Raw genomic sequence first — 19,737 nt, 5'->3', positions numbered from 1 at the left:
CTCATCGGTCAGTATTATCATACCGACAGTTAGCAGTGTGACCCTTTATGGGGGTGCCAGACTGATTTGCCTCCTGGATCCTGCCCTCCAGCCCAATTCGCTCCATAAGACTGGCACTATACTAAAAGTGTAGCGCAAGCTGGTGGGGACCTTTTTCGAGCAGGAGCCGGGAGAAGGCTGTTTTTTTTTTCTTTCAGGGTGCAGCTTTTTTGCTGCCCCCTCCAAAGTGCCGCCCTAGGCCTGGGCCTTGTTGGCCTAGGCCAAGATACAGCACTGTATATATGGTATTATGGCATTATGGCATTATATATATGGACTTTTTATTGACTTTGATTTCATACACTCTTCCTTTATTTCATTATTGGAATATATTGTTGTATATCACATTGGTTTATAAGCTGTGGAGAAAAAAAAAACATGCAGGGAAGAGAAGGAGGGATGCTTTAAAGTGGAAAGGGAGGGACATACTTTATCTGTTTTTGTTTAAAAAAAGTTACAGCCAAAGGAATTGTGATTGTCCTTTAGGTTAATCATTTGAAATAATAAAAAACAATATGATGTTCAAACTTTTGACTTCTTTCTTTAATAACTACATAACACAGTACTTGTACTTTTACTTTCACTACTTGAGTAGCAAAATTAAAAAAAAAAAAACTACTTGCAATACTTAAGTACAAAAAATGTTGAATACTTTAGTACTTCTACTCAAGTCGCTTTTTGATCGAGCACTTCCACTTCTACTCAAGTCACTTTTTGATCGAGCACTTGTACTTTTACTCAAGTATGGGTTTCGAGTACTTTATACAAGTGTGCTAAATAGTGATTTTATACTATGGAATAAGAAGGTACACCTATATTATAATTTTTTGAAGTCACATTGCACTTTAGGAGAGGCAGCGCAGCACTACACTACAAATTGCAGTTTTTTAATTATAGTGACACTTCAATCATGACTATGCTATGTTTGCATTTTACCACAGCTCACTTCACCACTTCCCATGGCTGCACTGCAGTGTGAACAGCGCGCATAGATACAATTGCTGTCTATATGCCCTAGCAGCGATTGACATGTACCCTGTGTGAAAACCACCGGTCACTGAACTATGCGATAATGAGCTCAAAGGATATACAAGGATTCCCAAAAAGTTGGGACGCTGTGTAAAATCTACATACAAACAAAATTTAATGATTTGCAAATTTCATAAACCCAAATTTTATTCACAATAGAAAATAGAAAACATCAAATGCTTATAATGAGAAAATGTACCATTTTAAGAATAAAAATAAGGTAATTTTGAAATTAATGGCAGCAACACATCTCAAAAAAGTTGGGATGGGGACATGTTTAACATGTTGTAGCCTCACCTCTTATTTTAACACCACTCTGTAAATGTCTGGGAACGGAGGAGACTTCTTTGTCATATTTTTAAGATGTGCCAAATATTTTCAATTGGTGAAATGTCTGGACTGCAGGCAGGCCAGTAAAGCTCCCAAACTCTTCTACTACGAAACCATGATATTGTCATAGATGCAGTACACGGTTTAGCATTTTCCTGCTGAAATATGCAAGGCCTTCCCTGAAAAAGATGTCATCTGGATGGGAGCATATGCTGCTCTAAAACCTGCATATATCTTTCAACATTGATGGTGCCTTTCCAGATGTGCAATCTTCTTATTCCATACACACCAATGAACCCCCAATACCATCAGAGATGCAGGCTTTTGAACTGCTAACAAGCCAGAAGGTCCTTCTCCTCTTTAGTCTGGAGGATGCAGTGCCCATGGTTGCCAAAAAGAATGTCAAATTTAAATTCGTCTGTCCACAGAACAGTTCTCCACTTTGCAACAGACCATTTTAAATGAGCATTGGCCCAGAGAAGACATTGGCATTTCTGGATAATGTTCATGGCTTCTTCTTTTCATGATAGAGCTTTAACTTGCATTTTTAGATGGCACAGCAAGCTGTGTTCACAGAAAGTGATTTTTGGAAGTATTCCTGAGTCCTTGCAGTGATGTTTATCACAGAACTATGCCTGTTTTTAATGCAGTGCCATCTGAAGGCCCAAAGAGGCCTTACACATTGCATTTCCACCTTGTCCCTTGCGCACAGAGATTTCTCCAGATTTTTAGAATATTTTAATGATTTTATGTACTGTAGATGATGATATATTTAAAGTCTTTGCAATTTTACATTGAGGAACATTATTCTGAAATTGTTCAACATTATTTTAGACACAGCTTTTCACAGACTGGTAAACCTATACCTGTCTTACTTCTGAGACACAGACTGTTTAAGATGCTCTTTTATACCCAATCATGGTACTGAACTGTTGCCAATTAGTTGTAAAATGTTCTTCCATCTCTTCCTTGTTAGTACCACTACCTTTGCCAGCTTTTTCTTGCCTTGTCCCAACTTCTTTGAGATGTGTCACTGCTAAGGTTTAAAAGACCAGATGGTCCCGGCCATCTCTATGACCCTGGGACGCTGAAAACGGTGTCATGACATCACTTTCGGCTCTGGCACATGTAAACACTGCCATTGTTTTCCCTGGAAAGCAGAGATCGATGTTTATTCTTCTTTTTTTTTTTTTTTTGTTATCTCATGCTTTCCAGGGTAGAGGAGGTATCTGGGGCCTTTACTGACCCCAGATGTCTCCATAAAGAGGACCTGTCATTCCTTATTCCTATTACAAAGGGATGCTAACATTTTTTGTAATGGGAATAAAAGTGATTAAAACAAAATAAAGAGACAGCGTAAAAATAAAAATAAAATAAATAATATAAAATTAAAGTGCCCCTGTCCCCTGGTGCTTGACGTAGAAGTAAGCACATATGTACCCTGCGCCCACATATGTAAATAGCATTCGCACCACACATGAGGTATCGCCACAAACGTTGGAGCGAGAGCCATAATTCTAGCTCTAGACCTCCTCTCTAAACTGGTAAAAGCGCAGCCTATGGAGATTTTTAAGTACCAAAGTTTGCCACCATTTCATGAGTGTGCGCAGTTTTAAAGTGTAACAAGTTAGGTATCTATTTACTCATCTTAACATCATCTTTTACATTTTACCAAACAATTGGGTTATAGGTTGTGTTTTTTTTGGATTTAAATTCAATAAAGTGTATTTCTTTTTAAATTACGTTTGAAAAATTGCTGCACAAATACAGTGTGACATCACAAATTTCAATGGCTGCTATTTTATTCTCAAGGGTCTCAGCCAAAAAAAACAAAAAATATATATGTGTATATATATATATATATATATATATATATATATATATATATATATACACACACACATATATATATATATTATGTTTAGGGGTTCAGTGTAATTTACTCTAGCAAAAAAAATGCCAGAATTGGCCTTGGCTGGAAGTGGTTAAAACGGTTCTAATTCAGGCAAGCCTTTGCACCAGTTTTGGTAACATTGCTGACATGAGGGACAAATTTTAGCTAGTTCTTACTACCGCCATGGTAATAACCTGTCCCTAAGGCACCAACAGATTCTTAATTTACAGACTGCAGACAAATGAGGGTTAAAACAGTTCAGAATTTCCACCGACTGGTCATAAGTCCACACATAGGACATTTTAAAGCTCAGCTTCCTGTACGGAATTCACAGCTATTTCTATATAATGGACAAGGTATTGAGAAGCAGTAGTTCATCACCATACAGGAAGCTATGCCCATTTACAATCTATTTCTTTTCCCAGCTTGCCTTTGTGTTTTACTGAGAATAAAAATCATCTGCTTCCTCAGCACAGGATCAAAGCACTTGATAAATGGTGCAGCAACATGGTGATCAGTAGAACATCTTCGCACTGTGCCCAGTCTGCACTCTAATTGCTTGACAATCAATACATTTCCAGTAAATCTTAGTTCCTGACGTTATACTTGTAATGTATGGAAAGTCCCCTAAACAACCAGCATGGCTGAAAAGTGCCGAGCCAGCGCCGTGACAACTAATTGCAAGGAGTAATCACTTCTTCAATGACCTGGGAGGCCTCTTCAATAACGCAGGACATGAATTAACGTTTGGCATTACCACAGAGAAATCTTGGCAAGGCTGAGGTCCGCGAATATTACTTTATGGCAAGAACACAAGAGGCTTTTAGGCAGCAGGATCCCTACATGAATCATGGCTGAAGTTTTGAGTAGGTGCATTTTTGCTGCAAAACAATACAAGCGGTTTATTGATTGCTATATATCAGCCTTGACAGCAGACAATTATTGAAGATTTAAATCCTACGAAGAGAGCTTTAAATGTAATGTGCATTTATGAAAACAGTTTAGCAAACTCTTTTAATATCTCTCGCCGGCGATTATTGACTCGGGCTGTCAGATTTGTTTATTCACTGTAAGTGCTCCTGTTTGTGGAAATTAAATGGACAGATTCGCCCTCCCCAAAATAAATAATGAATTAAATGAAAGACACAAGATGGATGGTCATCACTGCGGCTTGAAGTGTCACCGAAGGGAAGCTTTGATAAATGTGAATCATCTGTCAAAGCTTCCTATATGATTATCCAGAGAGAAACAGTAATTAATAAGGAGAGCTTCCTTATGTATCATGTCCTTAAATATTTGTTTCAAGAGAATATTAGATAAATAGAAATCAGAAAATACAAGAGTTAGAACTAAAGGCTTTTCTTCTGTATGTTTCAGTTTGGTGAGTACACTGGGTCAAGGGAGGAAGTGTCTAAATAATATACATTGCTTGGAGAACCCCTCCTAGATGGGAGAAAAGATAGCACAGGGGAGAGGAGAGAAAAGAAAAAGAGGCATAGAGAGTATGAAGGGAGAAGGGAGCAGAGAAGAAGGAAGAGAAAAAATAGGGTGGGGTGGGGGGGCAAGGGGAGACAATGGGCAGGGGAGAGGAGAAGGAATTAAAGGAGAGAGGAGATAGGAGAGGATAGAGAAGAGACGATGCAAGATGGAAGGATGGGAAAGAGAGGGGAGGAGAAAAAAGAGAAAAAAGGAGAGGGAGAGAGGAGAAATACAGGAGGAGAGGAGAGAGAAGATAGAGGGGAGGAGAGGGAGAGAGAGGGGAGAAAGGATAGAGGGGCGAGAGGAAATAGGGAGGAGAACATAGAGGGGAGGAGAGGGAGAGAAGAGAAAGGATAGAGGAGATAGGGAGGAGAAGATAGAGGGGAGAGAGGAGATAGACAGGAGGAGAGGAGAGAGAAGATAGAGGGGAGGAGAGGGAGAGAGAGGGGAGAAAGGATAGAGGGGCGAGAGGAAATAGGGAGGAGAACATAGAGGGGAGGAGAGGGAGAGAAGAGAAAGGATAGAGGAGATTGGGAGGAGAAGATAGAGGGGAGAGAGGAGATAGACAGGAGGAGAAGAGAGAGAAGATAGAGGGGAGGAGAAGGGGAGAGAGGGGAGAAAGGATAGAGGGGCGAGAGGAAATAGAGAGTAGAACATAGAGGGGAGGAGAGGGAGAGAAGAGAAAGGATAGAAGAGATAGAGAGAAGATAGAGGGGAGATAGGAGATAGACAGGAGGAGAGGAGAGAGAAAATAGTGGGAAGGAGAGGGAGAGAGGAGAAAAGATAGAGAAAGATAGAGGGGAAAGGATAGAGGGGAGAGAGAGAAGAAAGGATAGAGGGAGAGAGCAGAAAAGAGAGAGATAATAAGGAGAAAGGATGGAGGGGAGAGAGGAGAAAGGAGAGAGAGAGAGAGAGAGGAGAAAGGAGAGAGGGGAGAGAAGATAGAGGGGAAATAAGGGGAGAAAAGAAGAGAGAAGAGAAGGACATATAGGGGACGAGAGAAGTTATAAGTGGGTAGAGAAGGAGGAGAGGGGAAGAAGACAGGAGAGAGAAGAGTGAAGTGGGGGGTTGAGGAGATAGAAGAGAGGAGAGGAAAAGTGAGAGAAGAGGGAAGAGGAGAGTGGACAGAGAAGAGAGAAGGTAGAGGGAAGAGGAGAGAGATAAGAAAAGTGGATAGAGGATGGAGAGGAGATAGGATATTGGGGAAAGGAATGGGAAGAGAAGACAGGAGACAGAAGAGAGGAGTGGGGAGAGGGAAAGAGATAAAGAAAGTTGAAAGGTAAAGGGATGTGAAGGAGAAAAAAGAAGAGGAGATTCAATGATTACCCTCACCCTGAAGGGGCAACACCTAATCCCTACTAATTATGGGAGGAGAGTAAGAGATGGCATCCCTCCCCTATCCTTACCCCCCCCCCTCCTCCCCCCCCCTTTTTATTTTCTCTTCCTCCCTCTCCTCCTTTCCCTCTCCCCACCTTTCTTCTACCCCACGGAAAACAAGTGTATTTACCACAAATCTTATACCTGACCATAACCTACCCTCTTCCCAAGCTCCAATGCGACCTTCTATACATATTGGCAAGTCTCCTACTCTATTCCAGCCGACTTATCCTCCCCTTGAGAACTGCTTCCCCCCAATTTATGCCCCTGCAGCCAGCATTGATAGGCTTATATGTGGCTTCGTCTCTCCCAGCATCACCCTATGCCTAAGCTCTCGGCCTTGTGGCCCAGAGACCTAAACAGAGCACCACTCTTCTATCAAGGACTTGGGTGACCCTCTTACCTGGTTCTTGTTTACTCTTTTGTTATGGATCTAGATCCCTTGTCCACCGAGGCAAGATTAAATTCATCCCTGCTGGTTTATGCATAGTTCACCTGAATATATCTGTTATGTTACCCTGTTCTCTGCGCTTCATTGTATGATTACTGTCTATACTTATTTTATGCTTTACTTTTTCCAAGTAAAAATTTGTTGTTAAGAAAAAAAAAAAAAAAAAAAGAAGAGGAGAAAACAGGTAAAGAGCAGTGTTAATTTCGTAGATGAAAACATTTTCATCAAAATTTTCGTCAGCGGCCTTTTTACAGTGACGAAAACTAAATGAAAGGTACACCACGTTTTCGTCCACTGACGAAAATCATTTCCTTTTTCATTAACAAACAAAAACTAAATGAAAATGTGAGGGAGGGATGTTTACCCTCGTGATTATCCGATTTCCACTGAGCTTAGCAGTTAGCACTGTGCAGCAGCACAGGCCTCCTCAAACAACCATCCAGATCAGCACTGTGCATTACAGGCCTCCAGATGAGAGTCCTGACTCATGACAATCCAGAGCAGGGCACAGTGTGTGCATTACAGACCTCCTCTTACCATTGGCATCCAGAGCACTGTGCATTACAGGCCTTCTGAGACCACTGTCCAAAGCACTGTGTGCATTACAGGCCTCCCCTCAAACCACCATCCAGCACTGTACAGCATTACAGGCCTCTCAGACCACCATCCCAGAACACTGTGCATTACAGGCCTTCCCTCAGACCACCATCCAGAGCACTGTGCAGCATTACAGGCCTCCCCTCAGACCACCATCCAGAGCACTGTGCACTGTGCAGCATTACAGGCCTCCCCTCAGACCATCATTAAGAGCACTGTGCAGCATTACAGGCCTCCCCTCAGACCACCATCCAGAGCACTGTGCAGCATTACAAGCCTCTCATACCACTGTCCAGAGCACTGTGCATTACAGGCCTACTGAGACCATTGTCCAGAGCACTGTGCAGTATTACAGCCCTCAGACCAGTGCCCAGAGCACTGTGCATTACAGGCCTACTGAGACCATTGTCCAGAGCATTGTGCAGTATTACAGCCCTCAGACCACTGCCCAGAGCACTGTGTGAATTACAGGCCGCCTAAGACCACCATCCAAAGCACTGTGCAGCATTACAGGCCTTCTAAGACCATCCAGAGAGGCTAAATCTGTATCTGTGAGTTTGTTCAACCCTTAATACCATAAATAAGTACATTTTAGACCTTTTCTCCTGGAGTATATACGTTTTGAAATTATAGAGTAATAATTAAATAATGCATTATAATTTACCTAAACCCATTTAATTTTAGTCGACTAAAATGATTTTAGTAGACTAAAATGTAGGACATTTTAATCGACTAAAATGTACTGGAGATTTAGTAGACTAAATACGACTAAAAGTAAAACAATTGAAGATGACTAAAATGGGACTAAAATTAAAATAGCATCCTAGTCAAAAGACTAAAAGTAAATCGAAATTGGCTGCCAAAATTAACACCGAACAAGAGGGATGGTGAGAGGTGAAGAGTAGAGAAAAGTGAAGATGAGAAGAAGAGGAACAAATAATGAACTTCAGAACAATGAAGGCCAAGAGAAGACAAGGTGAGGAACAGAGTGGGGAGAAAAGCAAAAAACTGGGAAAGAGAGGAGAGGGGTTCAAGGGAAAAGAGTGTAAAGGGAAAGAAAACAAAAAAAAAAATATGGGAAGGGAAGATAAAATAACAAAGGGGAGCAGAAGACAGGGGATGGCAATGAAGGAGAAAAGACAGGAATAACAGAGAAAAGAGCGAAGAGAAGACATTAGGATAGTTTCTTAGTTCTGGCACTCACCTGGTTTTGTCCCCTCTTTCGCTAAGCTCTAGATAATTGGCGACCTCATCTGGAGTGAGCACATGATCATCACTGACCGACAAGGAAACAGGTGTGGTATGACTGAAATGTAAAGTATCTGGCGGAGTCTTTTTTTTGGTGAAATTTGCTTGTTTGTGGTCATTGTCTTGTTGTAGTTTAGAATAAGAGGGGCAACCAGGGATCCTGTAAGAAGCATACGGAAACCTTGTGAGCTCCATAGACATGATACCTGGACAGATGATGTGATTAGCATCCTTGCTTTATGACAGCTTGAGGTAAACTCAGCCTAACGACTAGTTTTAGTCTGAACGTTTGATAACTTAATAGTTTCCCCACTTTAATACTTTCACTTTGTTTTTGTTGGTGATGTGATATATTGAAAAAAAAAAAAAAAAAAAAAAAAAAGACAGTTTTGAATTTGAGAGTTTCCAGTAAATTATAGGAAGAGGGAAAAAAAATAACATTTTAATTTTGGAGGTCCTCTAAAGGCCCTTTGGGTTCTAGACATATGTACACAGAATACGTTACTTACATTTTATTCTGGGTCTCTGTGGCTGACTCCTCATCTGGTGGAGGGACAGGGGGTGGTGGCAAAGATGGGGTGTAAGGTGGAAAGTCCATGACTTTGAGGGAAGTTGTGTACTGGAGAACTTTAGGAGAACTCAAGGTCTTCATAACTCTAGCATATTCCACTGAGAATGCAGAAACAGAAGACCAATGTGTGAAGATGGGCAAAAAGTAATGAAAATAGATATTGCAACCAACCACATCGAGTGCGTCAGCACATGCAATTATAACCTAGTTACCTTTTGCTGCCGGGGCTCCGTCCAAGCTCTTCACACTGGGCACGCTGCCGCTTTGGTTGGATGTCTGACCAAATGGGGACAGAGGAGCACTATTCACATGATGAAGCTCTGTTTAAGATATAAGATTCCCTGATAATGAAATTCTAAACATTATCTGATGGAGATAATCTGGGTGACAATAGTCACCAGGACAAAGAGAGAGCATGAACATCCCCATCAGTACACAGACAGCAATAAAGCTGGCCATAGATGGATCGAAATTCGGACAGTTCGGTAGGGACCAGATGAATTTCCATCCATCTATGGTCGTTCCCATTCGGGAATCGGGAGGAGTCAATCTAATGATCGACGTCACTTAAAACAGGACTACTGGTAAATTTTCATGTAATTGGCTGCAGCATTGATTAGTGTATTCTGAGAGCAGAGAAGTTCAGCTGTCAGAATAAAATAGCTCAGCAGGGAGGATTACCGCATCCACCTTGTATGTGTGGATAGGGAAATCTGTGCAGTTTTTCAATTACCTCGCTGGCTGAAGAATGTATGGCCAGCTTTAAAGTAGAACTATAGGCAACATTTTTTTTTTTTCATTTTGGATAGAGCAGAGGTGGAATTATAATCCCTGTCAGATTTTATTTCTACCATCTGTGTATCATTGCGGAGATTTCCCTTCACTTCCTGTCCCATAGCCAAACAGGAAGTGACTGGAAATCACTGCAAATTAAGAAAATTCCTTGGGGACCCCAAAGTCACCAAAACTAGCATCCCCATTGGAAGATTTATCCTCTATTACTCTAAGACCCGGTTCACACTAGCACGACTTGTCAGGCGACTTGGTTGCCTGACAAGTCGCGGTGGGTCGCCTGCCGCAGATTAGCACATGACCCGTTCTAATAGGAGCGACACAAGTCGCCCTGACTTAGAAAAAGGGTCCTGTACTACTTTGGGGCGACCTGGAGGCGACCTGCATTGACTTCAATGATATGAAGTCTGTGCATGTCGCGCCGAGGTCGCCCCAGCAAGTAGCGTCGCCCCTATGTGAACGGGATCTTATGTGGAAAACCCAAACTTGGTATTTTCTTTTACTTTCACTTTCAATGATAATAGTAAACAGGACAAATAGAGAGGGTGAATCACCTTAAAGAGGTTGTAAATCTCAGGAAAAAAAATAAACTAAAAAAAAACCTGAAAGACAAATAGGTATAATGAGCTAGTATACATATGCATACGCATACTAGCTCATTATGAAATACTTACCTTAGAATGAAGCCCCCGCAGTGCCGCCTGCTCACCGGTAATACGGCCGACATGTTCAGCCGTCTTACCTCCGGGTTTGCGTCATCCGGCCATCTGCTTGGCCGCAACCGGGATGACGTCACGCGTGCGGGAGCCGCCGTTCACGGCACAGGGCTCTGAAGGAAGGGCACGGGCAGCCGATGACATCATCGGTTGCATGCAATGTAAATATCTCCTAAACGGTGCAAGTTTAGGAGATATTGAGAGTACCTATAGGTAAGCCTTAGCATAAACTTACCTATATATACAAACACTAATGGGGGGTTAACAACCATTTTAAAAGGGGCACAGACAGCAATAGAAACTGACAGATGTTCTAATCCCTCTGTACTATCCAAACCTAAAAAAAAAAAAATAAAAAAAAGAAAAAGGTTGCCTTTATTTATACTTTAAACCTCAACAGAGGTTCTAATTCATCCACAGTCCATCAAAAACTTTAAAAAAAATGTAGACAACTTTTCTGCAAAACATACAGCCAATTAGGAAGTTCCCCTCCCCCCCCTAGTATTTCTATTCTACCAAGTTGAATGGCTGATGGCCAGTTTCCCACTTCCGGTAAGCCCAGGCTGTCATGGACCCACCCCTGGGGATGTGCCATCATGCTGACCTGGGTTAGGAAGACTATGGCACTGAACAGTGCTCACACGTCATTATGTTAGTGCGCTTTAGTGCAAGAGTAAGGACTACCCATCACCGTCATTAAAAAAGAAGAGGAAAAAGACCAGTCTGAAGATCTTTTTGAAAAAGTCAGAGTTCGGCTATAACATAGGGATCGCCCTCTGCAGCTGGATTCCTATTATTGTTTTTTTTTCACACAATAAAAACCCAATAGGGAACACTACCAGTTGGTTACATTTGGTAGTTCTCAGTGGAACTGGAAATTGTGGTGTGGATATTCCATGATAGAAATAAGAAGAAAGCATGTGATCTATGCAAAATAAAAACAACACTTTTGGCCAAATTTCTATTGTCAACACCAGGAAAATGAAGAAATTAAAACAACCCATAGCACACAGACTTTTAAGGCACCCACAAGGTAATATGTTAAAATTACAGCATTTTATTTATGATACAAAGAATAAAATTGTATGAATTGAAAAGTAGGCACATTCTTACACAGTGTCAGAAGTAATCAATGCTTGTCTAGAGCAGCCTTTTTCAACCAGGGTGCCCAGGCACCCTGGGGTGCCTTGAGGTTTCTTTAGGGGTGCCTTGGCAAAATGCCTAAAAAATTGTATACAAGCTGGCGTGTGGATGAAGGCTGCCTTTTTAGTTACACAAAGTCACAGATTTTTAATTGTGCACCAATACGACCTTCTGGGTGCCAGCATCCTAACGATCAATGGCATCATCAGTTGATAAGGAGGATGTCAATCGCCTACAGAGAATCTTTGTTTGACCCTCCCCTGCTCCTCTCCATCAGTGTTGGGTTCTCATTAGTTGAGTGATGGAGAGAAACTGAGGGAGAAGAGAACCATTGGAATACTAGTCAGTACCAGTTTGCAAAAGTATAATGGCTTTGAAAGAATAAATCACCTCTAATGTTGGGTGTGCTACTTGGACTTTTGGATGTTGCTGCATTATGTAAAACTATCAGAATAGCTTTTGAATTTTAGAATGGGGCGCCTCTATACTGTCTATAATTTTTAAAGGGTGCCTCGAGACTGTCTATAATTTTTAAAGAGTGCCTTGACTCAAAAAAGGTTGAGAAACACTGGTCTAGAGGTTATCCAGTATATGTAAATATTAACAGTTTAATATGGTCAAAAAATTAAAATAATATTGATATCTGACATATCAAACTGGGGGATGAAAGTATAGTAGCCCTTAAATGTTTCTTAGGAGAACTACATTCCAGGAGAACGGATGAGGATTATTATAGATTTTCCATCTCTGTGCTGGTATGCAGGGGGGTTCTTCACAAAAATGACATACATAAAATGTAAAAGTACATGCTGAAAAGCTGGGGGCCACCATCAAAAAATGTCTCCCGAGCGTGCACTGAGATCATCCAGATGGACAACAGAGGGAACCAGGGTTGCCAACCGTCAGTAATTTTACAGACAATTTGTAAAAAATCAGTTATTTTATACAACTGTCTGTAAATATCAGGGGCTGATAATTTGTCATGCTGTGTTGACCTTTTAAGTGTAAACCAGGCAAATTATTTGTTATAGGTATTGTCAGTGTTTCCATCAGTGGGGCTGGTACATAGGGGGCGTAGGGGCGCCACTTCCCCCAAGGCAGAAAAACAAAAAAAGAGGCGTTCCTTTAATTGCAGCGGGGTGCCGGCTAATGCTGCTGCTATGGAGGGGGTGGGGATTTTGTCCTCATGTGCTTTTTTTTCTCATGCTTATTGGCGGCCTTTAGAATGTGCTCGGGGCGCATTGAATGGGGGCATGCTATAGTAACTCTGCATTGAATGGGGGCATGCTGTAGTAACTCTGCATTGAATGGGGGCATGCTGTAGTAACTCTGCATTGAATGAGGGAATGCTGTAGTAACTCTGCATTGAATGGGGGCACGCTGTAGTAACTCTGCATTGAATGGGGGCAGGCTGTAGTAACTCTGCATTTAATGGGGGCACGCTGTAGTAACTCTGCATTGAATGGGGGCACGCTGTAGTAACTCTGCATTGAAGGGGCACGCTATACTTTGATTATTGAAAGCCCCTTTCACACTTTTGTGACTGCAAAGTCATGCAATTTTTTGCCGTGTTTTTTGCCGCAAAGCAATGCCTATTATATTTTTTCTGTTTGCGCCCCCCCCCCCCCACCCCAAGAATTTTGAGCACCAGCCGCCACTGGTTTCCTTATTGTGTTTATACTGTTTAAATATCAATTGTCTTAGTTTTTATAGGAGTTCTGTCCTTTTTCAGGTTGTCAGTAAATTTTGTCAGTATAAAAAAAAACATACGGGAGGTGGACAACACTGGAGGGAACTGGAGTTTAAACTCACCATAGACTTGATCTGCAAAAAGGGTACAGGTTTCAGTGCTCGCCCAGTAGGCATTATATGATGGTAGCCCTGGCTTTTCAGCATGCTCATCCAAATGTATGTATGTCCTTTTTGTAAGGACCCCCCCTGCATACCAGCCAGCACATAGGTGGGCAATGTACACTATAGACCCCAGTGGCATGGGTGATTTGTCCTATGGTTACATTACTAAAATGTTGTTTAATTGCATATTGTTTGTCTTCTTTAGATGATAATCCTCATCTGTTCTGAAGAAATAGAATGCAGTTTTGAGAAATGCATGGAGTCAAGGGCTAGTCTTGCCCCCTAGTTTGATATTTCATAGATATTAATTGTTTATTTTTACTTATACTGGGGATATGACATACACTCTGGATGAGTTTTGATTACTTTTGACACTATATAAGAACATGCTTTGCTTTTAATTCATCCAATTCTATTCTTTATATCATATGTTGTTAATAAAATGTTGATATTTAAACATATTACCTTATGAGTGCTTTAAATGTTTTATAGGTGGTATGGGTTGTCCTAATTTCTTCACTCACCTGAATATGCAAGATGTGGCACCCTCTTTTACAATACCCCCATGTTTGCTTTCTTGAGAATCATTTCAACACAGTCAATTCAATCGTCAGCCATGGCAGCCGTTTTACCTCTTTTGCAGTTTTGGCTCCAGGGTTCTTTTAGGGCCATGCTGGGTGGTACAGGGAGAACCGGCTTGCGTGGGATCTTGTTTCTGGATCCACCATGTGTCAGATTGCTAGCACTGCCAGGATTAGAACCACGGAGGAACAAGCTGTGGTCGAGAAGACCTGGAGACGTGGCCGATTTTGCCCTGATCCCCATTCCAGGCAGTCTGGTGGGCAGAGGGCACTGGAAGGTCGTCATTTCCTTTCCAGGAAGATCCACATATAAAGCACCATACATGCTGCCAGTATCAGGTACTAGTGGGATTATCTGGCTGCGGCTGGTCTCACTTTTGCGTTCAAATGAAATTGCTGCAAAGGGAAATAAAAATCAATATGAGAGCAATTCAACAGATTTAGAGAAACCAGAAATAGAGGAACTACAAGTCACAACATCCTCCACAAGCCTAGTATTACTGGGCAGCAGGAAAATTAGAATTGTTCTTTTAAAACTCCAAATTAAAGCGTATTTAAATCCAGAATATATTTTCGTTCCTGAATAGGGTGGGATATTTTGAAAGTTTTTTTATTGCTGTCTATGCCCTCATTGGAGAGATTCGCCCTCTCTCCAGATGAATGATTGGAAATCAAAAACTTTAACATTTGTCACCAAACAGCTAAAAAGGGGGAATCTTCCAATCAGGACACCAGTTTCTGTGACAACTCTCTAAACAGGGATTTCCCTGACTATGGAGAGAATTCTTCTGCTGTGTCTCTGGGACAGGATCTCCCTAGTAGGACATGACAGAGGTTTTAGGGAAAAAAGGGGGCTTATGATAAACATTTAAGCTACGGTTTGTCCTTTTTTAAAGGCAGAATTACTTTCTGGCTTGGTTAATGGATTGAATTTGCTTGTAGCAATGAGTTAGGACTGCAGATAATACTGGGGTGCAGTGGCGTGGCCTCTGTAGCTTGCGCATGTATTTGCAAATGTGTGCAACTGCAAACTAAACCCCTGTTTTTAACGTGAACTGTTAGACAGGACTATTTGGTTTGTTGCAGGCTGGCTGGTAAGTTTAGCTGGGAATTTTTCTTTGTTTTTGTTTGAAGCATTGAGAAACTTGTTTTGGGCTGAATATAATTTTATGAAGGAAAACAACTATTCTCTATGCTTAGGCTGAAATCATTCATCTCCATTCCCCTGAAGAAGGAGACGTTGATCCAAGAAACGAGTCAGAAATTGAAGGGATGACATCATCTTAACATTCTACAACAAATAGTGGAATGTACATCTCATCCCAGCTTTATCTTCATACAGGTGTACTCTTTCTGCCAAATTCCCTAAATGAGAAATGTGTCATGGTACAACAACTTTGAAGTCAACTGTTATCCGAAATACCATTAGAGAATTAGTAAAACAGTAAGATTGTTCAATTCCAAAAGGGACAGTAAAGTAAGTAAAGTGGGAGTGGGTACTTGTCAAAACCAGGTTCCCGCTCCTACCCAAAAAAGTGCCATTTACTGAAGGGGAGGGGCCTTAAAGCAAAACTTCCCCTTTGGGTGGAGCTCCACTTTAAGCTCCAAATTAGTAGGTTATAATACATGAAAATGAAGCCTTCTCTGTGGTATCCAAGACTTTGCCTATACAGAGCCTCCTGGACTCCAACCCTATGCCAACGGATCAGGAGATTCCATTTCTGTAACCTGTCTGTCCCTGCCAAGGAACAGGGTTCTGTCCCTGCATACACACTTCGCAATTGAGAACTTCTTTGTGATACAGATAGTACTATTCATAGTACATCTGCGACTGCGTCCAAAATGGCTGCTGAAATCAAATGTAAAAATCTCACACAGACTGCCCCAAGATGGTTCCTAACCCCCTTCTTACTTGCCTTTTATTAGATCTAGTGAAGGGGACGCAGATCCCCAAAGGTCTTCTGGAAACTTCAATAAACATTCCAACTATATAAATATTGCCTTGATACAGAACATTCACATTCCTTTTGTTTCCCCCTCATGCATATACACATGGGAGACATTGTGTCTCCATTTTGGTAAGTGAGCAAGCCAATATTTCTACCTAAAGTGGTTTTAAATCCTTACATACTGTATACCCAGTGGCATGACTGGCCTCTCCTCAAATCTTCCTATGTAAGTTGTACCTGTTTATCTGTAGCCCTCTCTCTTTTACAGCCATTTGGAGTACTGCATTTTTACAGCATTTCTTAACCTCAGAAGGCAGGGAGCGAAGGCAGGGAGCAGGGTTCTGACTGATGTCACACATTGCACAGCACAGGATAAGTGTAATCTGAGACCTGAGTGTGTGTGTGTGTGTGTGTGTGTGGGGGGGGGGGGGGGCATGCACAGCTGCAGCTGTCAAACACTTGCAGTCTGCTGGTTGGGGGGGGTCTCCTGGGATTGCTTGGTGTTGGCATAGACCTAAAGTGGCTCATGCAGATAGCAGTGAAATAAAAGAGCAGACAAAAGCCCCCCTTGGAGTTTTGTGTTGAGGCAAGTACTCAATATGGAAGGATATGCTATGTTCATTTGTCATTTCAGGGTTTTATAACTTTTTTAACAAAGACTATAGAGCCTATAACAAATTAATTTATCAAAAGCAATAAAACCTTCACAGCGGTTCTGATTCGCTCACTCTATTGATAGCTAAAAAAATTTGGCTGGAGCTTCCCTTTACCAATTATTCCTTCAAATTCAAACAACCCTTATTCCTCCAGCTTGTTAGACATCACTGGCTTCACTAATAACAATATAATAAGATGACAAATTAATAATATAATGAAAAATGATCAAACTGCCACCCTGGCAGGACATACTATTACACACTGCTAAAATGTCTACGGCTTCTCCCACCACAGTTACTAAACTGCATGAAGATTGAAATGGGATCTAAACGTAAACCTGGAAATATTCCAAAGAGTAACGCCCAGATTGAGAAAATGTCACATCAATTAAAGGTTTTGCAGAGCAAGCACTAAATAGCAAGTCCAGTTGTAAAAAAAAAAAAAAAAAGGATAATTAACACGCTGGCAGAGAACGGTGAAAATGAATGAGAATGAAAATGAGCTTAAGCAGTGATTTCCATGTCTAGTAGAGTGACGTGTCCTTGTTAATATGGAGGAGTAACTTAGAACTCAACAAAAAGCAGTGCCAACATGCAATACCATGCAATTATACATCATCCACCCACAGTAGCGACTGATGGATAAGTAATACAGCAATTATACACACTATGGATGGTATACAGTTATCGCTCCATCTCAAAGCAATAGACAATTATGACAGGCACTTCCTACGTCAACATTTTCAACGTGGAGGAATCCTTGAAATGACTTTCATGTCTCAGGGAGTCCTTGCTTATAATTACAATATCTACAGCTCAGGGTATATTAGTGTAAACAGAAAGCTGAGAGGTAAGAATAAGGCCCTGTTCACACCTGAGCATTTTTCAGCTCGTAAAACGCTCATCTCTTAGGTCTCAAAACGCCCACCAAGCAAAATCCCATCAATTTAAATGGCCCCTGTTCACATATCAGCGTTTTGTTACCTAAAGCAAAATGCCTGAAGTTCAAGAAAGTACATGAGCTTCTTTTTTGGCAGATTACAAGTGTTTATGTGAGATGTCAATGCCTGCCTCCAAACAACTGCCAAAAACGTTTTAAGAAACGCCTTGAAAATGATACGCTCAGGTGTGAATGGAGCCTAAAGAAAAGAATAGGGAATGTTGCATAATTAGCATATTTGACACCCAGGGCTGCCTAATTCAGCTATATTATTTTCGGTAATCATAATAAAATGAATAATTAACCACTCTACAACCGCTCACAGTAATACTACTGCGGCAGAGTGGTTCGTTATCGTCCAGCGACGTAGTATTAACGTCGTTGGACACTCCCCCTTCTGGGCGGCGCTCCCGCTGTTTTCATTCACAGCGGGAGTCGGGCCAGGGGAGGAGCAGCGGCGATCGCCGCTGCTCTTACCCGATCGTCGGGGATCGAGTCTGGAGATCCGCCCGCTGTGTGTAAACACAGCAGGCGGATCTCCATAGTGACAGGGAGTGACAGATCGGACTGTTCAGCATAGCTGGACATCCGATCTGTCCATGACTCACTCAGTCACCTCCCCCCCTACACGTCAGTAAGCACCAGGCATACATTAACCCCTCCCTCTCCAATAAAATTAACCCCTTCCCTGCCAGTGTCATTTTTACAGTAACAGTGCATATTTATAGCACTGATTACTGCAGTAATGTCACTGGTACCCCCAAAAGTGTCAAAAATGTCAGTCAAGGGTCCGATCTGTCCGCCGCAATGTCGCAGTCCCGCAAAAAAAATCGCAGATCGCCGCCATTACACGTTAAAAAAAAAACACCAAAAATGACAGAAATCTTTCCCTTTGTTAGTAAACGCAATAACTTTTGCGCAAACCAATCAAAATACGCTTATTGCGATTTTTTTTACCAAACATATGTAGCAGAAAACAAATTGGCCAAAAATTTTTTAAAAAATTGGTTTTTACATCTTTTTTGGGGGGAATTTCATATAAAAAAATGTTAAAAATATTGTTATTTTTTCAAAATAAACGCTCTTTTTTTGTTTATAGCACAAAAAGTAAAAATCGCACAGGTGATCAAATACCACCAAAAGGCTCTGTTTGTGGGAAAAAAAGGACGTAAATTTCGTTTGGGTACGGCGTCGCACGACCGCGCAATTGTCAGTTGAAGTCGCACAGCGCCGAATCGCAAAAAGTGGCCTGGACGGAAGACAGCAAAATCCTCCGGTGGTAAAGTGGTTAAAATAATAATAACCAGAAAATAAAGGCAGACAATGAGAGTTGTAGTGTTCCTTCACATTGATGGTCAGTGAAATGCCCAACTACACTGAAGGTCAGTTAAGAAGAATCTCCTTGGCAGTCATTAGGAAAAATGCTCCTTATATTGATGGTGAGTTAAAAAGAATTCCCTTTTATTGTATTGGTGGTCAGTGGAAAGAAAGCTCCCTACATTGGTATTGAGTGGAAGAAGGCTCCTTACATTGCTGGTCATTGGGAAAAATGCTCCCTACATTGGTATTGAGCGGAAGAATGCTCCTTACATTAATGGTCAATGGGTAGACTTCTCCTTACATTGGTTGTCATTGGGAAGAATGCTCCTTACATTGGTGATCGACGGGAAGAATGCATCCCTTAAATTGGTGGTCAGTAAAAAGAATGCCCCATACACTTGTAGTCATTGGAAAGGATGTCCCCCTTACAAATAGCTAGAAGGATTTATGGTGTCAATGGTTATTGATCTGAAAATTGCTGATTGCTTGAAGAACCCCTAGCAACCTCTGGAAGAACCCCGGTTGAGAAAGACTGGTCTAACTTCTTTCCCAACTCTGTACAAAAATAACAAAATGTTTTTATTGGGTTCCACCTTTATGTACGCCCCACACATACCAATCTGATCAATTAATCGAGTCACTCAATGATCCCCCTCCCAGTCTAAGTGCTACTGTATAGGGCAGTGCTTTTCTATCTAAGTGAGAACAAAGCTTGATTAATTTTTTGCCCAACATTAAAAAGAAGTTTTGTTTACTCATATCACAAACATG

General features: G+C 41.4%; 1 protein-coding gene across 2 annotated transcripts in view; it reads right to left on the bottom strand.

Annotated features, from left to right (window-relative positions):
- ROBO4 (roundabout guidance receptor 4) overlaps positions 1-19,737 on the bottom strand; it is a 187,424-nt gene that overhangs the window by 42,940 nt on the left and 124,747 nt on the right. For both annotated transcript variants that reach the window (XM_082273761.1, XM_082273762.1), the window contains exons 14-17: positions 14,153-14,497; positions 9,228-9,335; positions 8,954-9,113; positions 8,401-8,604 (exon numbers count right to left, since the gene is read on the bottom strand). In XM_082273761.1, the coding sequence (XP_082129887.1) occupies positions 8,401-8,604; positions 8,954-9,113; positions 9,228-9,335; positions 14,153-14,497 (817 nt within the window). The remainder of the gene's footprint in view (positions 1-8,400; positions 8,605-8,953; positions 9,114-9,227; positions 9,336-14,152; positions 14,498-19,737) is intronic.

The sequence above is a fragment of the Pelophylax lessonae genome (genome assembly GCF_965119305.1).
Source record: "Pelophylax lessonae genome assembly, chromosome: 12".
NCBI classification, from domain to species: domain Eukaryota; kingdom Metazoa; phylum Chordata; class Amphibia; order Anura; family Ranidae; genus Pelophylax; species Pelophylax lessonae.
The sequence above is the reverse complement of the archived record's forward strand: the minus strand, read 5'-3'. Positions and strand labels throughout refer to the sequence as shown.